At 31.8% G+C, this 24,101-nt stretch overlaps 2 protein-coding genes and 1 long non-coding RNA gene across 3 annotated transcripts; 2 read left to right on the forward strand and 1 right to left on the reverse strand.

The window, feature by feature from the left end:
* The first annotated feature begins 478 nt into the window (after positions 1 to 478).
* On the forward strand, positions 479 to 7,812 carry LOC136221556 (uncharacterized). The gene is made up of 3 exons (XR_010685186.1): positions 479 to 892; positions 4,059 to 4,153; positions 4,378 to 7,812. It is a non-coding gene; the product is annotated as an uncharacterized lncRNA (long non-coding RNA).
* A 9,542-nt stretch (positions 7,813 to 17,354) lies between these two features.
* Positions 17,355 to 20,651, forward strand: LOC136224252 (uncharacterized). The gene is made up of 4 exons (XM_066012531.1): positions 17,355 to 17,515; positions 18,019 to 18,721; positions 19,019 to 19,958; positions 20,166 to 20,651. Exons 2-4 carry the CDS (start codon positions 18,115 to 18,117, stop codon positions 20,347 to 20,349), a joined length of 1,731 nt encoding a protein of 576 aa, XP_065868603.1. The 5' UTR covers positions 17,355 to 17,515; positions 18,019 to 18,114; the 3' UTR covers positions 20,350 to 20,651.
* Positions 20,652 to 21,159: 508 nt separating this feature from the next.
* Positions 21,160 to 22,815, reverse strand: LOC136221607 (uncharacterized). The gene is made up of 3 exons (XM_066009026.1): positions 22,301 to 22,815; positions 21,721 to 22,216; positions 21,160 to 21,642 (listed from the first exon to the last, which is right to left on the reverse strand). Exons 1-3 carry the CDS (start codon positions 22,527 to 22,529, stop codon positions 21,570 to 21,572), a joined length of 798 nt encoding a protein of 265 aa, XP_065865098.1. The 5' UTR covers positions 22,530 to 22,815; the 3' UTR covers positions 21,160 to 21,569.
* Positions 22,816 to 24,101: the final 1,286 nt, after the last annotated feature.

Raw genomic sequence — 24,101 nt, forward strand, 5'->3', positions numbered from 1 at the left:
AAATCTAGCTTAAAAGATGTTTGGTTCAAACTTCGGAATTGGAATTGGAATCGGAATCGAAATCGAAATCGGAATCGAAATCGGAATCGAAATGTAATGGAATCAGAACTAGAATACTTATTTATTTATTTTGTTTGGTTTAATCTGGAATCGGAATTCAATTACTTTTACAAGTGTTTGGTTCAAATTTCAGAATCAGAATCATAATACGATAAAATTAACATTAATTAAATAATAATAATATATTTAATTTATAAATAAAAAATAAAATAATTAATAATTAACAAAGCTGAAAAATAAAATTAATTTGTATTATATAAAATATTATTATTAATAAAATAATCCTTTATATTGTAATAGGTGCCCGCTATTCTCACTTCCTTTAAAAAAAAAAAAAAATTACTTTGTTATTTTTAAACCAATGATATGAAGGCAAATCACATGTTATATTTTTTAAGCTTGTACGGATCAACTTGCTAGCTTCTCCTCCGGTCTCTTCCCATTTTCCTTTCTCCTCTCTCTGATAGTGGCGAAGTCGAAGAAATACGATACTTCTTCTGAACTAAACGGAATTCTTATCCCCTACACCTTCATGTGCGACTTCGACTTCGAGTTCACACCTCAACCTCTCCATCCTTTACATTCAGACTCCTTAGGTAATTTCTATCATTCTCAAATTTGAGCACCAGCTTGAAGGAAAAAAAAACTCGGATTCGATAGCATCTAGAGCAGCAAACAAGGTGAAAAACAGTAAGAGATCCTTCTGTGGCAGTAATAATCGTGGGTATCTTGACTATTGATTCAATTGCGACAAGAGCACATTGGATAGCATCCTCTTCTGTAATTTCAGCGTGAAAAGGCCCCTTCCATCATCCTGTACTCCAAAAAGAAGGTGAGAAATCTGAGCAATTGATTTTAATCTTATGGGATTCATTTACATTGAATTTGAATGTACAATTAGGCTTTAATTTGTTAGGAGAACAGATTTAGTAGGTTCTATAGGACTTTTTAGATTGAAATTGAAATTGAAGGTTAAGTAGGGGCTTCAAATAATGTGGATGACTCTATCTATAGGAAAAGGCATTTGATCGAGTGCTTTCATTTGCTTTTCCAGTTGCTCTAAAACAGCAGTTTGCCTGAAATTCTGTGTTTTTCGGCTTGACAGTCCACTTTAGAAAAGGCCTCTTCCAACTTTCGGGCTTCTTCTAATTCAATTATTTTCTTTTCGAACTCAACGCCTAAAGATTTAGGAAGTTCTTCATATAGAAGAGCAACCTTTTGTTTAGCTTCAGCAAGCATCCTTTTAAGTGAATGGGATGACTCTATCTATAGGCTGCTTGGAGTGAAAGATTCATTACCTCAAGCTTGGTTTTTAGACATACCTGCTAACCTGCCAGCCATATCGTCTCTTCCTGTGAGAAAACCAAACCAATTCCTGGGCCATCCTTTCTCTTTTCCTAAGGCTAAATTTGAGCTAAGCTAAGATGTATGGCTTTAAAGCTTCCCAGACATATCATATGGATTTGTAAACTCCGATCAATTCAAATAGATGTCATAACTAAATAATCATGCCTCAATACCAGAACAATCAATGAAAAAATGAGACTGAGCGCTTACCGATGACATGAACATTATTGCGTGTTTTGTGGCTCATAATCTTGTACAAAAGACCAATCCCAGATAAGCCAGGCATAACCACCTCTGATAGGACAAGGTCAATCTGATTATTCATATCTGCTAGTATCTTCCACGCTTGTAATCCATTTGCTGCTTCAGTAACTGACACAAGAACAATAATGAGAAGAACACTCATATCATATGTAAAGATAAAAATATTAGAATTCATAAGACATTGTACATTTATTTTGTATGTGAACATATTGATGTCAAGAGTAGATAATCGCCCATGTTGAGTCAGCTTAACACATCATATCATCTAGCCTAATCAGCTATTCAGCTCAAATGTGCACAGCAAATCTTTACTAGTTGGACTTTTAGCAAACAGAGTTTGGGTTAGACAAAAGATAGGAATTAGAAATAGAGTTTTAATTCATAACGGTAGGAATTAAACACCTAATTGAACCGAACTTGAATAAAAACAGGGACCAAAATAAACTTCGAAATTTTGGAGGAATGGTTGCGTAATAATTTCTTAGAAGTAGGAAAGAAGCAATACCTCATCATGGAAAATGCCTAACACCAAGTCATGAAGCAATACCTGATCACGAAGCAGACAAACAAAAATTCAAAGAGAGAGTTGTATATAGTCATGATCTGGACATGTTTAGCAAATTGGTTATTGGGTAGTATGTTCCCCTTATAGTATGAGGGAGGGAACAAGTGCTAGATTTCAAACCCAGCACCCTAGGAATCGAAACCTTGCCCACTTGATCAAAGATGCTCTGATACCATGTCATGGAACCGTTTCAACTAAAAGCTTAAGCCCATAGTTAAAGGTCCAATATCCGACAATAACCAGTAGCACCATCAAATAAATTTGACAATAAAAGCAGCTATTATCTTACTCAAGCAGTGAAACTGTTATTCTTAGATCTTTCTTTTTTTTCAGCTTCACTTTCTCTCATTCTTAATCTCTGATGAGCTCATTCTTCACAGTTGGTTAAAAAAAACATAAAATAAAGATTGAGAAGGAATAATGAGCTCATAACTCTGTATGCATATCTGTATTTTCATTATAATCATTAGTTGAACAAAGCATAAACTATTCAGTCAGAATGAGTCAAAATCCAAACCTTCATAACTGCAATTGCGAAGCAGGGCAGTGATAACATGGCGTGTAGAATAATCATTTTCCACCAACAGAACCTTGAGGGTTCTCAGATGGAGAAAGCTCTCCCAACAAACTATTGACCCTTGAGACTGCTGTTGCTGAGATATTTGCAGTGCAGATGGAGAAAGCTCTCCCCTCATGCCTATCTTTTATTTTATCTGCGGCAGTGTCATGGACTTTAAAATCATCCTCAACTGTCTTGTTCTGACCCTGCAATTGATGATTCAGTCCCCTCAATTTGTCCCCAACACCATCAACGCTCATCTAGAATCTCTTTGTCAATCAGATTCAAAATAGCCTGATAACAGCAATAATAAATAAGGCATAGGCTGAGCAGTGAAAACCCTTCTTCAATCCACAAAATGAATGGTGCATAGCTTCCTCTTCTAGAACCTAACCACCACAGATCCAAACATTCCAGAAATCACCTACTGGGCAACAAGACATATCATGTATCCATAAGCAAACAAAGTGCATCACTTAAGATAAGACTAATTGTGTAGAATCTGCTTAAAGTGTTCTGAATTTACCCTGGAAGAACCTAGCACGATACCAACTCATCCAGATGGATAACCACAACAGAGAAGTAACCATATCTTCTAAAGAAAATGTTGAACTTTGATGATGAATCCTGAATAAGTTCTTAGGCTCTCTCATGGCAAGGGATTGGTCATCCTTTGTTATCCTTCCTTGAGATTTTTTTCCCTATCGCTCTTAGATCTGAACAATGCATCTGGTGCAATTTTTATGTCTAAACTTCTTTCCTGTCATTTGAAAGACCTACCTTCTCTGTACAGCCATGTAATTTGAAGATGAAATCTGCATACAGAGCTTTTAGAGTGCTTTCTTTGGCAGAATCTTGGCAAGACTGAAGGATGCTTTTGCATTACCCAATGTATTGTGGATTCTCCTTGAAGTGTGTAATTACTAATTGTTATTGAGCTCACTAAGTTCCATGTGATGCCATAATTACTGATAACTCACCTATAGGATATGAATTTTCGCAGCTAACTCCAAGGTTTATGTTCTGATTCTACGTTACTTGTATGCATATCCTGATCTAATGAGGTGACAAATGGATGAATTTTTGATGTCAAGTGCCCTGGGAGTAGATAACTAAAATACTACATGAAGATATGTTTTCATATTCTTGAATTGTGTGGCAATGAATTGTTATTGTTAGGTTCGTCGAAGAATTTAAACATTCTTTCTCCTGATAAATGTTAATACTTATTATTATTATTTTTTTATTTTTAATTTATTGCAGTGAGACATTTCAAGTAACTGAGACCTGAAAAACCTGCTGCAAGGAACAACTATCTCTTGGTTAATGAGTCATCTTGGAGGCAGCACTACCCGATGGTATGTTCTAATGTAATGTTTATATGCCTTTGATCAGAAAAATTTGTTGCACATGCTTAGATGAGAGAGGGAAAAAATTACTTATTGTGTCAGATAGTCTTTCTTTCTTTTTCTCTATGTGTTCCTTGTTAGGAATCCTTGTGGTTATGCTGCAATTTAACTTATTGACTAATGTGCGCCAAAGGGTTCCTAATCTCATTGGAGGTAAATTTGTTGATTCACAGTCTTTTGGATTGGATCAATGGATGTTATAAATCCTGCAAGTTCGGATAATTCCCTCTCAGGTTCATCAGTCTAAACTTGGTAAATGCGTGGACCATTACTACATCAATTCTGTTTTTGATGACATCCTTTTACATTAATTCTCAATTTCTGAATTTTAAGCTCCTTAGTTGGTTTTCATTATTCTTATGGCTTATATATTTTCGTCTTTGCTTTGAGCATACTTGGTTTTGATTACTTTCTGAAAGAAAGCTGCTATTTAATACTTCTACATTAAAGTTGAAAAGAAAGCTATTGGGAGTTCAGTCCTGATCCATCTTATTACATAACACTGTTATGTTCTAAGGTACATGTGAAACTTTCTTGTTAGTTATCTATGTTTTTAAGTCTTATAACTGGTGTGTAATTTCGTTCGTGTTCACATTTTGGAGCTTTTCAGTATATTTTTACAATAGGACACATTAGTCAAAGATTCTTTCCACAATAAGACTTCACACTAAAATTATTAACATTAACTTCCTGGTTTACAATATAATGACAAAGTAAAAGCTATTAGCAAGTCCTAAAATTTTGTACAAATTGGTATTATAATAGGCGTTTGCTGCAAATGCTTGCTTTGCTCAATGCAACACTGTGGTGCATAGGAAAATATAAGGTCCTTCCGATAATGAAGTCCCATAGTTATTGGAGATGTATCTTCGTACTAAGAAGTAACTTCATGTATTAGGAATATTAAATTTTGATATCAGAAAACTTGTTCAGGCATGTGCACTCATTTTTGTGTTGCCCTTACTATATTTTGATATCAGAAAACATGTTCAGTCATTTTTGTGTTGGCAAATGACTACCGATACACTGATACCTTTCTGGTGTATGTTAATTTTGGTAAAACATGGATGCAAATGACGGACATAAGCTCATTGCAACTAATTCGGTTGTAGTTAGAACCCCTCTTTCTTGTAGTGGTTATAACCGTTATAGTCAGTTGAAAATGAATGTATATCACAAAAATCTGGGTCATTGTTTCAATCGAGATTCTTAGCTATTTTCACCTTCATTAAACCAAGTTTGTTTCAGTCGAGATTCTCAGCTTCAAATCTGTAAATTGAAGTAGTGGTGAACATGGGTAGTGATTTTAGGATATCACAATTATAAATAGAGCTTCATTCTTCATCTTTATGGCATTATCAAAATCATTAATCTCAATCCATCAATTTCATATTCCAAGCTTTCAATCTCATTTCTTACTGTTTAAACAATATTCATTACTCAAATTTCCAACCATTACGTTATCTTATAATTAGTTTTAGTCTTCTAATTTCTTTTGTATTAGTTCAACAAATATAATGTGTTTGGCTCATTCCTAATTATTCACTGCAATTTGGACTTCTCATCAGCTTGCATCATTAAATGGAAGTCAATCAGTTTGCTGTTACACTTTTGATTATTTTCTGAAAGCTGCTATTTAATACTTCTACACTAAAGTTGAACAGAAAGCTATTGGGAGTTCAGTCGTGCTCCTTAATCTTATCCATCTTATTACATAACCTTGTTCCGTTCTAAGGTACATGTGAAACTTTCTTGTTAGTTATCTATGTTTTTAAGTCTTATAACTGGTGTGTAATTTCGTTCAAGTTGTTTGTTTGTTTTTTATGGGATAAGGTACCAAAATAGGTCTAAGGTTTTTGGGGAAGTATCAATTTAGGCCCAACATTCAAAATAGCACCAATATAAGCTTAAATATAAGCTTAACGTTTACAACATAATATCAATTTAGGCTTAACGTTTACAATATAGCATCAATTTAGGCCTCACGTATAAAATAGCACCAATATAGGCTTAACGTTTACAAAATAATACGAATTTAAGCTTAACGTTTTACAAAATATATACAATTTAAGCTAAACTTCACAATTACATTAACCATATCATATTCAAAATATCCATGACTCCTAAATTCCATGGCTCGTGTAATATATGCAAACTAAAAGTAATTTAAAATTGTGACGTTTAGTTTAAATTGTATATATTTTGTAAAACGTTAAGCTTAAATTCGTATTATTTTGTAAACGTTAAGCCTATATTGGTGCTATTTTGTACGTGATGCCTAAATTGATGCTATATTGTAAACGTTAAGCCTAAATTGATATTATGTTGTAAACGTTAAGCCTATATTGGTGCTATTTTAAACGTTGGGCCTAAATTAGTACTTTCCCAAAAACCTTAGGCCTATTTTGGTACCTTATCCCTTTGTTTATTAGTTCATGTTCAAATTTTGTAGCTTCTTAGTATATATTTCGAAGCTATATATCTCCAACTAATAGTAAATTAATTAGATACATATATGGTGGTATGGCGTACATAGGACACATTAGTCAAAGATTCTTTCCACAATGAATCCAGAGGTTTGTCCTTGATTTCCTACTGTTTCATTCATTTAACACCTCCCATTAACCACTTACTTCGATATAATCATTATATAACCGAAATGCAGAGAATAACAACATATATATTTACAAGCTAAAAGTTATTAACATTAACTTCATGGTTTACAATATAATCTATTTTCTTACAAAGTAAAAGCTATTAACAAGTCCTAAAATTTTGTACGAACTTTGTATTATAATAGGGGTGTGCTGAAAATATAAGGTCCTTTCGACAATATGTTGAGAAGTATAGTAATGAAGTCCCGTAGTTATTGGAGATGTATCTTCATACTAAGAAGTAACTTCATGTATTAGGAATATTAAATTTTGATATCAGAAAACTTGTTCTTTTGTTCGCAAATGACTATCGATAGACTGATACCTTATTATTTTAGTAAAACATGGATGCAAATGACGAACATAAGCTCACTCCAACTAATTCAATTTGTTAACTGATAAGTTGTGAAAGTGAGTTGTAGTTAGAACCTTTCTGTCTTGTATATATATGAATAAAAGTTATTTGCTATACTATAGAGCTCCATTCAATCCAAATTATTTTTTCAAATGACATTTGCATCAGCTGTTTAAAAGGGCCGCCACAAATGATCCTAAATGGCCGATGCAAATGGCCTTTTTTCCACTAGTGATGGATCACAACTTTATAGATAATGAAATTGAATTCAGATAAAGTGGTTTTAGATCCTCACTAGTTTTTAAAACAAAGTATATGTACTTAATTTTTTGAATAGATAATATAAGTATACATCATATTTGATTCTTATAAAATTACATACGGGTTTTACTTGCTACGTTATATTCCAGACACTTTTGTCTTTCTCTTCTATCTGGTCGTGATTTTATCGACGATTTATGTTTCTCTCTTAGTCTAGATATAACAAATGTGTTGAATTTATAATTTAGTTGAGTTCCCTTCAATCCAAAATTATATGTTTGAATCTTTTGTAAGTAGTAAGATGAAAAGAAATGTTGATTCTGGTAGTACTCCTTCAAAGAAAATGACGGGTAAAAAACACGACATTGAATCTTCTAAGGTATGTATGACATTATATATATATATATATATATATATATATATATATATATATATATATATTTGTAAGATGATTGTATTTTTATAAGAAATGTAGTTGTCGTTTAATTTGTTATTAATATGATAAAAGAAATAAATTCAAGACAATCATTAAAATAGATATTTATTTTCAGGTATATTTCGAAAGTCGATGCTCTATCCGTAAGTTTGTGAAACTTGTATTGAGTTTTGATAAACAGAAGACTGATAACCTAGGATGCTCTATTCTTTTGATTCTGATTTCTTCTCCTCTTGTTTCTTTTGCTTCCGATTTCTTCTGTTTCAATTTCTTTTTTAGGGATACCGATTTCTTTTTTTGGGATTTTGATTCTTCTATCTCTTGTTCAGTATCTCCCTTAGAATTTTGTACTTTGTTTAGTCATGGCTTCTTCTTTGCTTCAAAAACTGGTGTTTTTATATCTAATATATATAAATTAATTATATAAAATCAAACTGATATTTTTATATCTAATATATATAAATTAATTATATAAAATTTGCCGTGTCCCCGCCACATCCTTGTCTCATATTTTCTAAAAATGTCGTTTGCCGTGTCCGCACCCGTATCCGCACCCGTGTTCGCATCCGTGTCCGTGCTTCATATCTGATAACTAGAGTGACTAGGGGAGATTCAAGGGTGAAGTAGTGGGTGGACAAACTATTTACAAAATTTAAATGTATTTGTTAATCTATTTACGATTATGATAACTTAGTAAATATGATAGAGCTGCTCATTAGCGGTTTGGTGATCCATTCGATAAAAGTTTGATTATGTTTATAAATTGACTTTGAACATGATGAAACTCTGCTCGAAAGCTCTTAAACAGACTCGGTTATAGGTTCATGTGAACAAGCTCATGAACAAACTTCATTATAATTTCATGAATAAGCCCATGAACAAACTTGATTCGATTTTTTTTTTTTAGTAATAGTATGTTTATAAAGGTAAAATCTAAAACAACGCATTTTTGTATTAACTTTTGTGTTGTACGTTTCAAAACGGTGTAATTTTGTATTAAATAAATTTCAACTGACCATAATTAATAATTAAGTTCTTTGCTAGTAAAGTAAATGAACATAATTAACAAGTTGTTTGCGAGCAAAGCTCGTGAAGAGATTCGGGAATGAACTTCCGATCAGTTCACGAACTGAGAGCTCAAACTTATCAATTTTCTGAAGACTTGAGCATGAGCACGTCAAATCTCTACTTGACTTAGCTTGATTACCGCTTTAATTATAGTCAAACACATAAACAAACTGTCCACCAATTACGAGCACATGGACTCTAATTAACTAAAGTTATTTGAGTAATCATCCTTACATTTAACTTTTATTACTTAAATCTAACGGAACATTATGAACACTACAATGTCAAAAACATACAAAGTAACTATAGTTACTACCCAAATACATAAGAGAATTTTTTTTTGCCTTTTTTTTAAAATTTTTTTTCCCAACAAACTAAAAGGGTTTCACTAACAGTATATGTTGGTCAAACCGAAACTATTTTACATCTGGTTTTATGAACAACTATCGTCCCTAAGACCATGAACAACTATCGTCCCTAAGACCATGAACAACTATCGTCCCCGTTCTTATAACGACTATATGTGAACAATTGTCCTCTCTGCTGTAAGAGACAAAGGTCATCCCTATATGTATATGTTAGAGATTAACAAATTACTAATTCAGAGATCTTCAAGTTATATTCCATCTTCAACTTCAAATTCTAATAACTCTCTAAATTTTTGAAATAGCTTCCGGCTACTGTTCAATGGGAAGATAGAGCTTTTACTCAAATCTCTATATAATTGCAGAATTTTACTAAGATTTATGCTTTTTTTTACATACCTTCATTTTAGTGTGGATATCAATTACCTAGAACAAACAAGTATGATAAAATAAATGTATCATCCATCCTTTTCATGAATACACATATTAAAACCATCAAAAAGTTGAAGCCTAAATTCAATTGAACCTTAACAATATCACATTCAATTCAATAAGTCTTAAAATTAAAACCCCTAAATATCATCAGTTCAATTAGAGATCTTAACTATCGCATTATCAATTCAATTTAATAAAAAACCCTAAAATTAAGACCATAAAATCAAAACCCCTAAAAACACAAACCTAAAATCAAAACCGTAATTTAAAAGCTTACCTCTATACCTAGCTTCCCCAACTTCCGGCGACGGCGACGACGAGTTCCAGGGCGACAGAGAAGAACAACGGCGACGGTAGCACAAAACGAACGGCGGCCGGCAGTCAGTAGCTCCTTTCCTTTCCGAGACTGAGTTGCGCGTATGTGTTAGAGTGCTGGAGTAAATTGATATGATACATTAAAAAAAAAGGCTTAATATCTTAACAGCCCCCTCAAGTTATTTCAATACTGTAACTGACCCCGAATTTAGATTTGTGATAATTTATCCCCCAACTTGCTTATTTTAAATGGTTAAGGTGCAAAAATACCCCTAACTTTTTGGATTAGGAGCAATTTTACCCCTATCGTCTAAAATGGTGCAATTTTACACCTAACATTGGAAGCCATGAGCAATTTTACCTCTAACGTTAATAAATTGGATTAATTTCAGACACTATTATAAAACACATATTTCTGTTTCTTATTCTGCACCAATTGTATAACAATTCGTTTTTAAAAAAGAGATTTCATATTTTTTATAATTTAATAATAGAATTGGAGATTAATATTTATAAATTCGGTGATTTTTTTGTCTAGTTCGTACAAAAAGACAGTATATTTTTTTTTATTTTCTTTCACATCCCAACATAGGCTTGCGATCTGTTACTGATAAAATGATGCATATGTGAAGTGTAAATGACAAAATTCATGACCGAGAAGACAGTTTGATCAATTATTTCTCAAATTGAACCAATTTATCAACATTAGGGGTGAAATTGCTCCTGGCTTCCAACGTTAAGGGTAAAATTGCACCATTTTAGACGTTGGGGGTAAAATTGATCCTGGCCCAAAACGTTAGGGGTATTTTTGCACCTTAATCCTATCTATATATAATATAAAACAGTAACGATGGAGCTGAGGTGTCACTTCCTCCTTTTTTACTGATAAAAAATATAATAAAAAATATAATATATTAACTTTTGTTATATTATTATATTTATTTATAAAAAGATTATTTTATCCGTACTATATCTAAGAGTTCTACAGAATTTAAATTAATCCCTAAAATCTCTCTAATTCTCTGCATATCTATATCTAAAAGTTCTACATAATTTAAATTAGTCCCTAAAATCCCTCTAATACTCTACATATATAGTCTATATATAATATAAAACAGTAACGATGGAGCTGAGGTGTCACCTCCTCCTTTTTTACTGATAAAAAATATAATATATTAACTTGAGTTATATTATTATATTTATTTATAAAAAGATTATTTTATCTGTACTATATCTAAGAGTTCTACAGAATTTAAATTAATCCCTAAAATCTCTCTAATTCTCTGCATATCTATATCTAAAAGTTCTACATAATTTAAATTAGTCCCTAAAATTCCTCTAATTCTCTGCATATCTATATATAATATAAAACAGTAACGATGGAGCTGAGGTGTCACTTCCTCCTTTTTTTTACTGATAAAAAATATAATATATTAACTTTAGTTATATTATTATATTTATTTATAAAAAGATTATTTTATCCGTACTATATCTAAGAGTTCTACAGAATTTAAATTAATCTCTAAAATCTCTCTAATTCTCTGCATATCTATATCTAAAAGTTCTACATAATTTAAATTAGTCCCTAAAATCTCTTTATTTCTTTGCATATCTATATATAATATAAAACAGTAACGATAGAGCTGAGGTGTCACTTCCTCCTTTTTTACTGATAAAAAATATAATATATTAACTTTAGTTATATAATTATATTTATTTATAAAAATATTATTTTATCCGTACTATATCTAAGAGTTCTACATAATTTAAATTAATCCCTAAAATCTCTCTAATTCTCTGCATATCTATATCTAAAAGTTCTACATAATTTAAATTAGTCCCTAAAATCTCTCTAATTCTCTGCATATCTATCTATATATAATATAAAACAGTAACGATGGAGCTGAGGTGTCACTTCCTCCTTTTTTACTGATAAAAAATATAATATATTAACTTAATTATATTATTATATTTATTTATAAAAAGATTATTTTATCCGTACTATATCTAAGAGATCTACAGAATTTAAATTAATCCCTAAAATCTCTCTAATTCTCTGCATATCTATATCTAAAAGTTCTACATAATTTAAATTAATCCCTAAAATATCTCTAATTCTCTGCATATCTATATCTAAAAGTTCTACATAATTTAAATTAATCCCTAAAATCCCTCTAATTCTCTGCATATCTATATATATAATATAAAACAGTAATGATGGAGCCGAGGTGTCACTTCCTCCTTTTTTACTAATAAAAAATATAATATATTAACTTTAATTATATTATTATATTTATTTATAAAAAGATTATTTTATCCGTACTATATCTAAGAGTTCTACATAATTTAAATTAATCCCTAAAATCTCTCTAATTCTCTGCATATCTATATCTAAAAGTTATACATAATTTAAATTAATCCCTAAAATATCTCTAATTCTCTGCATAACTATATCTAAACGTTCTACATAATTTAAATTAGTCCCTAAAATCTCTCCAATTCTCTGCATATCTATATATAATATAAAACAGTAACGACGGAGCTGAGGTGTCACTTCCTCCTTTTTTACTGATAAAAAATATAATAAAAAATATAATATATTAACTTTAGTTATATTATTATATTTATTTATAAAAAGATTATTTTATCCGTACTATATCTAAGAGTTCTACAGAATTTAAATTAATCCCTAAAATCTCTCTAATTCTCTGCATATCTATATCTAAACGTTCTACATAATTTAAATTAATCCCTAAAATCTCTCTAATTCTCTGCATATCTATATCTAAAAGTTCTACATAATTTAAATTAGTCCCTAAAAATCTCTCCAATTCTCTGCATATCTATATATAATATAAAACAGTAACGATGGAGCTGAGGTGTCACTTCCTCCTTTTTTACTAATAAAAAATATAATATATTAACTTTAGTTATATTATTATATTTATTTATAAAAAGATTATTTTATCCGTACTATATCTAAAAGTTCTACAGAATTTAAATTAATCTCTAAAATCTCTCTAATTCTCTGCATATCTATATCTAAAAGTTCTACATAATTTAAATTAGTCCCTAAAATCTCTCTATTTCTTTGCATATCTATATATAATATAAAACAGTAACGATGGAGCTGAGGTGTCACTTCCTCCTTTTTTATATCATTAATTGTAATTATTAATTATATTTTTGTTAATATTTATATATTAAGATGAATCCGTGCATCGCACGGGTCAAAAACTAGTTTTAAACAAATAACTCATCAAATTGCTCAAGTGGAATAAATAACTCCTCAAGTTGCTTATTTAGAACAAATAACTCCTAAACCCTCAAAAACATTCAACATAATATTACATCATAAATAAAAGATTTCAAAATATCGGTTGCTACATCTAACTAATCTACTGATACATTAACTAAAGCGCAAAAAAAAACTCCCGAAAAATTAATTTACGTAAAATTGTTCAAATGTTACGGAAATTTGTAAAGATTTTATGGATTTTACGTCAAGTATTGCAATTACTTAAAATAGTTTAGTGGATAGAATTAAAATTATTTTTAATAATATTTTACGGAAAAATAATTGCTTTACGTAAAATTGTACTAATGTTACGAAAATTTGTAAAGGTTTTATAGATTTTTCGTAAAGTAGTGTCAATTTTCGTAAAGTGGTTTGGTGGATAGAATTAAAATTATTTTGGATTAATAATTTAACAAAAAATAATTAATTTACATAAAATTATAGAAATGTTACGGAAATTTGTAAAGGTTTTACAGATTTTCTGTAAAGTAATGTCAATTTACGTAAATGGTTTTGTGGATAGAATTAAAATTATTTTTTTATTAATAATTTAACAAAAAATAATTATTTTACATAAGTTGTTCAAAGGTTACGGAAATTTGTAAAGGTTTTATAGATTTTCTGTAAAGTGGTGTCAATCTACGTAAATGGTTTGGTGGATAGAATTAAAATTCTTTTTTATTAAATTTACCAAAAATAATTATTTTACGTAAAATTGTACAAAGTTTGCGGAAATTTGTAAAGGTTTTATAGATTTTCCGTAAAGTAGTGTCAATTTTCGTAAAGTGGTTTGGTGGATAGAATTAAAATTATTTTTTATTAATAATTTAACAAAAAATAATTAATTTACATAAAATTATAGAAATGTTACGGAAATTTGTAAAGGTTTTACAGATTTTCTGTAAAGTAGTGTCAATTTACGTAAATGATTTTGTGGATAGAATTTAAAATTATTTTTTTATTAATAATTTAACAAAAAATAATTATTTTACATAAGTTGTTCAAAGGTTACGGAAATTTGTAAAGGTTTTATAGATTTTCCGTAAAGTGGTGTCAAATCTACGTAAATGGTTTGGTGGATAGAATTAAAATTCTTTTTTATTAAATTTACCAAAAATAATTATTTTACGTAAAATTGTACAAAGTTTACGGAAATTTGTAAAGATTTTATAGATTTTCCGTAAAGTAGTGTCAATTTTCGTAAAGTGGTTTGGTGGATAGAATTAAAATTATTTTTTATTAATAATTTAACAAAAAATAATTAATTTACGTAAAGTTATAAAAATGCTACGAAAATTTGTAAATGTTTTATAGATTTTCCGTAAAGTAGTGTCAATTTACGTAAAGTTGTTTGGTGGATAAAATTAAAATTATTTTTTTATTAATAATTTAAAAAAATAATTAATTTACGTAAAATTATAAAAATGTTACGGAAATTTATAAATGTTTTATAGATTTTCCGTAAAGTAGTGTCAATTTACGTAAAGTTGTTTGGTGGATAGAATTAAAATTATTTTTTTATTAATAATTTACCAAAAATAATTAATTTCCGTAGAATTATACAAATGTTACGGAAATTTGTAAAGGTTTTATAGATTTTCCGTAAAGTAGTGTTAATTTTCGTAAAGTGGTTTGGTTGATATATTTAAATTTTTTTTAATAATTTAACAATAAATAATTAATTTATGTAAAATTATACAGTTGCGTTCATATGGACCTTGATGACCACGTAAATTTGGTCATTCACCGTTAGATCTAGACGGATTAAAATCCTAAGGTGAAGATTCAAAACATCTTAAGGCTTATATTTAATCCGCTTAGATCTAACGATGAATGACCAAATTTACGTGGTCATCAGGGTTCATGTGAACGCAAATGATGTTACGGAAATTTGTAAAGGTTTTATAGATTTTCCGTAAAGTAGTGTCAATTTTTGTAAAGTGGTTTGGTGGATAGAATTAAAATTTGTTTTTTTCTTAATAATTTAACAAAAAATAATTAATTTACGTAAAATTATATAAATATTACGGAAATTTGTAAAGGTTTTATAGATTTTCCGTAAAGTAGTGTCAATTTTCGTAAAGTGGTTTGGTGGATAGAATTAAAATTACTTTTTTATTAATAATTTAACAAAAAAAAATTAATTTACATAAAATTATAGAAATGTTACGGAAATTTGTAAATGTTTTATAGATTTTCCGTAAAGTAGTGTCAATTTACGTAAAGTGGTTTGGTGGATATAATTAAAATTATTTTTTTATTAATAATTTAACAAAAAAAATTAATTTACGTAAAATTATAGAAATGTTACGAAAATTTGTAAATGTTTTATAGATTTTTCGTAAAGTAGTGTCAATTTACGTAAAGTGATTTGGTGGATATAATTAAAATTATTTTTTTATTAATAATTTAACAAAAAATAATTAATTCACGTAAAATTATACAAATGTTACGGAAATTTGTAAAGGTTTTATAGATTTTCCGTAAAGTAATGTTAATTTTCGTAAAATGGTTTGGTGGATAAAATTAAAATTATTTTTTTATTAATAATTTAACAAAAAATAATTAATTTACGGAAAATTATAGAAATGTTACGGAAATTTGTAAAGGTTTTTTAGATTTTCCGTAAAGTAGTGTTAATTTTCGTAAAGTGGTTTGGTGGATATATTTAAAATTATTTTTTTATTAATAATTTAATAAAAAATAATTAATTTACGGAAAATTATAGAAATGTTACGGAAATTTGTAAAGGTTTTTTAGATTTTCCGTAAAGTAGTGTCAATTTTCGTAAAGTGGTTTGGTGGATAGAATTATATTCTACCTTGTGTAACTTTAATTTTCCTTATTTAGTGGTAACCTGTAATAGCAGGTCAACTTTTAATATAATTTATTTATTTTAAATTAATTTGACATATGTCGCAATACTATTCGTTATTGAAACAAAGTAATTTTACTTTGTTTTTAAAGGAAGTGAGGATAGCGGACACCTATTGTAATATAAAGGCTTGATACATCATTTGCGTCTTGAACTTGTCCAAAAAGTTTGATTCGCCCCATAAACTTTCAAAGTATCTCGATAGCTCCTGAACTTGTATAAAATATTCAGTTAGCCCCCCGAACTTACGTAAAATGTAATCAATTGATCCTTCGGTTGTAAAAAAATAAGTTAAATGCGGAAAATGTATTGCGCACATATCTTAAAAAAAAGTAAAACAATCAAAATCGGGGTATTCGTTCTAATTTAAGTAAAATGATATAAATTATAATATTTAAAGTATACTTTTAATTATAATGGAGAATAATTGGAGATCCGTTTGAGATTCTCCATCGGGATTAACGGGGCAGGGTCGGGGATCCCCACGGGACGGGAATACCATTCCCCATCCCCTTCCCATCCCTGTCATGGGGGATAAAATTATCCCCATTCCCGTCCCATGGGGATTTTTATATTGGCGATTCTCCGTCCCCGTCGGGACAAGTCACCGACGGGGACGGGGAATCTCCATCCCACTTGCATCCCTAGATGTGCAATTGGTGACGAATAAGGAACAAAATATCTGTATTTTATAATAATGTCTGAAATTGATCCAACTTACCAACGTTAAGAATAAAATTGCTCTTGACTATCAACATTAAAGATAAAATTGCATCATTTTAGACGTTAAAATTAAAATTGCTCCTGATTGTAAACGTTTGGACATTTTTATATTTTAGCCTATGCTTTAAAGTCCTCAAATGAAGGGTCAAGAATTAAAATTAATATTATTTTTTAATGTAAAGAATCAAAACCAATTTTGAAGTTGTTATAATCAGTCTAAAATTGATAGTAATTAACAAATTTTTACATATTAAAACTCATTATATTTGAAGTAATTTAATTTTTAAATATTATTATTATTATAAGGATTTGTTTGTAACCAAAAAACAATTATAAGGATTTGTTAAATATTAACCTTCAAACTCCTTCGGAAGCAAGTTTCTTCCACTTTACTGTTGTTGTTCAGTAGTGAGAGTCTGTACACTATCCCGTAACCGTACCGATTCATCTATCAACTCTGAAACGAAGAAAACCCTAGATAGAGGCTCCTCCTCAAGTTGCCAACAATTCAGGATCCTTCACCAGAGTATGTTTTGCTTTCCTTTTTCCCTTTGCTCCTTGTGTTATCTCGTAATTTGCTTCCAGACCCGACCCGACCCCCCCCCCCCCCCCCCCCCCCCCCCCCCTAAGAACTCCTAATCAATTAAGGGAAATTTATGTTTAGAAGCCGAGAAAAGACATAATTAGATTGAATTTTGACACAGAAATTGTATTTCTTATATGAGAAAGCTCTGTTCATAGCAAAAGATCAACCGTGTTTCTATAATAACTGTACTCATGGAGTAACTACTTTTATATATTTATTCTTGTATTTTTAATATTTAAACATTTTCCCCAATTTTAGTTTGCTATATTTTTTACCAATATCATTTCCCGTTTCTGTTTCTGTATCTGTTTCCATTTCCATGTAACATAATCATTATGTACTAATCTCAGTAGAAAAGAGTTTTAACGAGTTTATTGTAAATCAATTATGTTTAATAGAAGATTTCAATAGCCTTTAGCTTTTGGTGAATTTCTTGAATGCAGGTTGCACAGAATGGAATCATTAAGATAATCTACGAAAGCTGATTACATTATTACATTATTGACTCTGAGGATTGAGCATTTTTCTTGGGACACTAGATGAATATGGAAGAAGTGGAAACTAAAGTTGCTAATTGTGAGCTAGACTGTAAGGAAGTCGTGACCAAGTCTGGATGTGATGAATTGGAAGAAAGGAGTAAGAATGCTGAAGCAAGGGTTATCGAACTTGAATTGGAGATCGAGAAGAGAAAGAAGGAGTACGAAGACCTTGAGGCTAAGTTTAGGGAGTTAGAAGCTCAAAATAAGTCTATTGAAGTTGAACTGAAAACCTTTAGAACAGGGAATAATGAAATTAAAAGACATCCAAATTCTGTTGAGGGCAAAAACAAGGTTGATTTAACAGGGGAAGGAGATAGGGAAAATGTAATTGATCAACTTATGGCTGTAAATCGTGTTTTGGAATGTGAGAAGAGGGAGGCGGAAAGTGAGGTTGTTGTTTGGAAAGATAAGTTTAAGGAATTGGAGTTGTGGCTCTCTCAGATTGATGCCCCTAAAGTAAGAGGTGCTCGTGTTAAAGGTGAAAACCAACCAGATGTGAAATCCAACATGGGGGAGCTTCTGGTGAATGAGAAATCAGTTGAGGGTTCAGGAGTCACCAGCTGTGTCCCTTGTATAGGCATCGATAATTTGCATTTGCCTGCTTCTGGTATGACATGATTTGATTTACATTCTTTCTGCAATCATTTAATAAGTCCTAATTGTCATTAGTTGTTTATGTATGATATTAGTTGGATTCATGCTTTATTAGATTTCGAATGTGGCAATAGGTTCCTGCTTTAGTAACAGATTTATCCATTTCCAAAGTTTTAACTCTCCTGATATATGGATGTGCCTTCTGATGCATCATAGTTTTTGAGAACTTATTTATCTTCCATATCGATATACAACGGTGTATAAAATACTATAGAATGAAAATTAAAAAGCCTTTGTCATTGAATGGCAGGTACACAATACAAAGATAGCCCACGCAGCCACACTCCTTTAGCAGGGGAAGGTATCTGTTCGAATTTTGAAGGGAAATACCACAGAGAAGTCAGAAAACATTTATCCTTTGACGAAGAAAGAAGCCTTAGCAAAAAGATTGCTCCAACCACCCCTGGCACTAGTAAGCCTGCAGATTTCAATGTCATCAATATTTACGATAGCGATTATGAATCTGATATCCATGTATCAACTGAGCATGTAATTTTGGATGGTAAAAAAGATGAGATTTGCCTTCAGGATTATGAAGAAGATGTGAATGAATGCAGAGATAAGATTTCATCTGTTATAACTTCTAAAAGAAAAAGAGTTGCTAAAATGGTCACTAGTGATACTGAGAGTGACGAAGATGACAACATTCCAATATCGAAACTAAAAAAGATGCATAATATTTCCGGGGTGGAAAATTCTGATGTAAATGGCTGCTTAGAATCTCTGCCTCCTAAGAATGGAAATGCCCGGTTTGGTGGATCACATTCAAGGCGACGCTTGGTGACCTTGAGGCAGTGTGAAGAAAAAGTTAAAAAAGTAAGTCCTACAAGCAACGATGTTGATGGTGACTCCGAGGAAGTTGGATCAGAAAGTGAGGGTGAGAGCTTGGATGGATTTATTGTTAATAGCTCTAGCTCTAGCTCAGATCCATCTAGTGCTCATGATGTTCAAAGCCATTCAGAAAGCGAGTCGGAAGGTTTCCATGAGATTTTGAGCAAACTTGAAAGAAGCAAGGATAAGAAGTGTAAATGGGAGTTTGAAGCAGACATGCTTTCAGCCTTTGGTAAAGACCTTGAACTGTGTATGAGAGGTGTATGTGCTGTGTATAGACAGCAAACTGCTGATGAACAGCTTAGCAAGGAATCAAAGCATGAGAACAGCTGTGGATTTAGCAAATTTGATGCTCTCAGGTATAATAAATACTGTATTTATATTGTGTTTCTGCATAAGCTTATTCTGTTAACTTCTGGTTTATCTAATTGCCTGTTAAGGTTTCTACACAAGTATTAAGAAACCAATTAAACCGTAAAAAAGTAGCTAAACATTACCATATCACCCCTTTACGTTAATGCTGAAAATTTCTCTACAAATTTATTTTCTCTGACTCATTGTTACAGGGGAAGTGAGTTGGCTGAGTTTCTTATGGATGGAGATCCAGAAGGCGATCTAAAGAAATCTAAGGAGCAGCTGGAGGAGTATGGCTCCAGTGCAGTTGATCTGTGCAGAACATTGGCAACCCGCTACTCTAAACAACTGTTTGAGATCTACAAAAACAAAGAGGATCCTCTTTTTCTTCCATGACAGACAGCAACAAGTTCATAGAAATCAGAAGGACCCTTTGATACAAGTCAGAGATTGGTTTTTGTTGTTTTTCAATCCTCTGTAATAGAAATTCTGCAAATACTCCGGGTGCAATATACAAGACTAATTAAAAAAAAGTGTACAAATGAGATTATTGCTTCGGGGGTATTATAGAATTTCTAGTGATGATCTCATCTGATTATCCTTATAGTATCATTTGATGTTTAGTTGGCATATTATTAGGAATGTAAGTGAGGCTTGGTTGGTTGATCTTTCTGTGAATTCAACTTAAGTTATATCTATGTTGTTTTTGATATGTGAAACCATCCTTTTTAGGCAACAATGTGGTCTATGAACGGTTTTTTTTATAGCAGGCAACTTAGATGTCCAACTGTTGTGCAGGCCAGTTTGTGACGGTTTTGAAAACCGTCGTAGATACTTTAGTGATGGTTAACATCGTCGCTATATAAAATTGCAGTGTTAGATAAACATGAGACTTAAGATTTCCAACCAGGAGGAACAGTAGGATCTGAATAATGATTTTTGGAAGAACCACATCTATAGCAGGTCTTTAAACATTTACATAGATGAACACTCTTTCAGCTTTTGTTCTATGTTTTATGTCTAATATCTGCAAGTCTTCAATGATATAATAAAAGTACAATCTGCTATTTAACTGCAAGTCTAATATCAGCTTTTGTTCTATGTTTTATGCACCTGATATTTAACTGCAGAAACTACAATCTGCTGGCTTGGATTATTTTTTAGTGAATTATGAATCAAGTGTATATGATAGAAAATCATGATATAATAAAAGTAGGCAAGATTAGTTTATACAATTAATATTACAAATGGAGCCTCCAACTTTATTTTACAATTTCTCTCCTAATTAGATAAGTTACAAATTTAGTTAGCCTTCAATGTACAAAATAATACAACAATATTAAGCAAAACATTTACTAAACAGTGCAATTTCAAACCTCATTAACGGAAAATGAGTTTATTTTTTCATTTACATAAAATGGTAGTCAAAACATGAAAAAAAAGGTAGCCAAAACATGAAAAAACTCATTTTATGTTAATGAAAGAAAAACTTATATTCCGTTAATGAGGTTTGAAATTGTAGTGTCGGATAAACATTAGACTTAAGATTGCAATATGTAATTAGAAACTAAATCTATTCTTTGTCAATAACCATAACCATAGTGAATGTGTATAGATCAACGTGGTGGTTTGGTTTTTCTAGATCGCCGCCTTTTAGGAAGAAACTGAGCAGAATCACTTCCCCTTCCCCTGTAACATTTCAAAACTTGATTAGATCAAATGGTTGATACAGAATAAACTTATGCAGAAATATAGAATTTATTATACCTGATCATAGCATCAAATTTGCCAAATCGTCGCTCATGCTCTGAGTTGGTGCTAAGCAGCAGTTCATCATCAGTTTGTTGTTCCTTGGCTGAAACCATGTCTGATTTAAACTTCTTATTTCTTCTTTCAGATTTGCACAAAATCTCGTCTTCTTCGTCACTCTCAGCAAATCTTTTTCGTTTAGAAGTTATAGCAGAAGGAATCTTATCCTTTTTAGTTTCAGCTTCTCTACGGATGTAAGCTTCAACATCGCTATCGGAAATGAGTTCAAGAGTGCGGGAAGCGGCTGGTGTAATCTCCTCGGATTCAGAGAATAAATCTTCTCTGACTTGTTCTTCTTCTTCGTCTCTATGGTATTTCCCTTCAAAATTGGAAGAAATACCTTCCACTGCTAAAGGAGTGGGGCTATCTTCGGAATTGGAAGAAATACCTTCTTCCACTGCTAAAGGAGTGGGGCTATCTTCGGAAAAGGAAAGATCTGCTGCTGCTGCTGCTCCTGAAAGCACACATTCGAAATCGAATAAGAATCCAACGTTGCTAATGAGAAATTAGATTTATTAAATGATTGAAGAAATCATACCTGAAACAGAACAACTGTTGATGCCACCCATCTCATAGAGCCGCGACTCTAATTCCTTGAACTTTCGTTTCCAAAAAGCAGCATCACTTTCAGCCATGAGTAGATTAATTTTATGCTCAACACAAGTTCCATGGCTTCTAAATTCATTTTGGGCTTCTAAATCCCTGAACTTAGCCTCAAGAACTCGGTACTCACTCTTCCTCTTCTCAATCTCCTGTTCAAGTTCCATAACTCTCGCTTCAGCCTCCTTCTTACTGTTGGGCTTTTCTGACCCATGAGGAGCTCAATTAGGGTTAGGTCCATGCTTTAACCCTAGGAGTATATAAGGGTAAGTTTAAGAGACTTTTGGAGACCTAATTTTCGGCCACCACAAAGAAAGGAGAAAGAGAAAGCCTATTCTTCTTCCATTCCGCCCAGCCACACGAAATTGCCCATAGCCGAAGATTGAACCGTTGGATCGTCGTGAAATTTGGACAGGAGCTTCCTAACACCTGTTCGCTTCTTTTCACCGGAGGGATCGTCGTTCGGAGGCTTGGAAGTCCAGTTCGTACCTGAGGCAGATTGTAGACAGATTTGTGACTTCTTTTTAAGGTTCTTCTTTTCTTTTGTGTTGTGATTGATTCCATACTTCTTGAGGGGAAATTCCAAGATTGTATGTTGATTGTGTATGCCTCTAGTGTTATCTAGGGATGAACTTGTGTATTGCCCATTATTATTTGATATAGTGGAAGGTTTAAGCGGACTACGGTCCCCGTGGTTTTTACTCCTTGAATTGAGGGGGTTTTCCACGTAAAAATCGTGCTTGTTCATTGTGTTTGTGTGGCTGCCTTTTTTGCTTCGTTGTGTTTGGTTGTTGCTCTACTGATTAGTTTCCTCATAGATTCATTCAAGTCGGGAAAGGATTAATAGCGAAGGTTAATTCCGCATTATTGTTGTTACCGTTATTGGTCCGTTTTTCCCATCAGATTGGTATCAGAGCTTGGCTATTGTTGTTGTTGGATTTGTTTGAATGATGGAGGCTAATACAAGTAGAATGGTGAATTTAAATGGTTCAAATTACCATGTTTGGAAAGGGAAAATGGAGGACCTTCTTTATGTGAAGGATTATTATCTGCCAGTGTTTAGTAAAGATAGGCCTGAGGGTAAGTCAGAGTCTGAGTGGACTATTTTGCATCGTCAGGTTTGTGGTTATATCAGACAGTGGGTGGATGATAATGTTTTGAATCATATTAGTGGAGAAGCAAATGCACTGGAGTTGTGGAACAAGCTTGAGCAGTTGTATGCTCGAAAGACAGGGAATAACAAGTTGTTCTTGATAAAGCAGATGATGAATTTGAAGTACCGAGATGGGGCTCCTTTGTCAGATCACTTGAATGCCTTTCAGGGAATCATAAATCAGTTTTCTGGAATGGGGATCAAGTTTGAAGAGGAGGTACAAGCTTTATGGCTCCTTGGTACATTACCGGACTCTTGGGAGACGTTTAGAACGTCATTGTCTAAATCTGCACCAGATGGGATTATTTCTATGGAATTGGCTAAGGGAAACATGTTGAATGAAGAGATTAGAAGAAAGTCACAAGGTTCCTCTTCACAGTCAGATGTCTTAGTCACAGAGAGGCAGGGGAGAAGTCAGAGTAGAGGTCCGAGTAACAGAGGGAAACATCGCAGTAGTTCCAGGGGTAAGTTTTCCAATGTTGAATGCTACCATTGTGGCAAGAAAGGGCATACCAAAAGATACTGCAGACAGCTGAAGAAAGACAACAAGAAGGGTGCTGAAAACAATCAAAAGAAAGATGACAGT

This window comes from Euphorbia lathyris, chromosome 1 (assembly GCF_963576675.1).
Source record: "Euphorbia lathyris chromosome 1, ddEupLath1.1, whole genome shotgun sequence".
Lineage (NCBI taxonomy): Eukaryota > Viridiplantae > Streptophyta > Magnoliopsida > Malpighiales > Euphorbiaceae > Euphorbia > Euphorbia lathyris.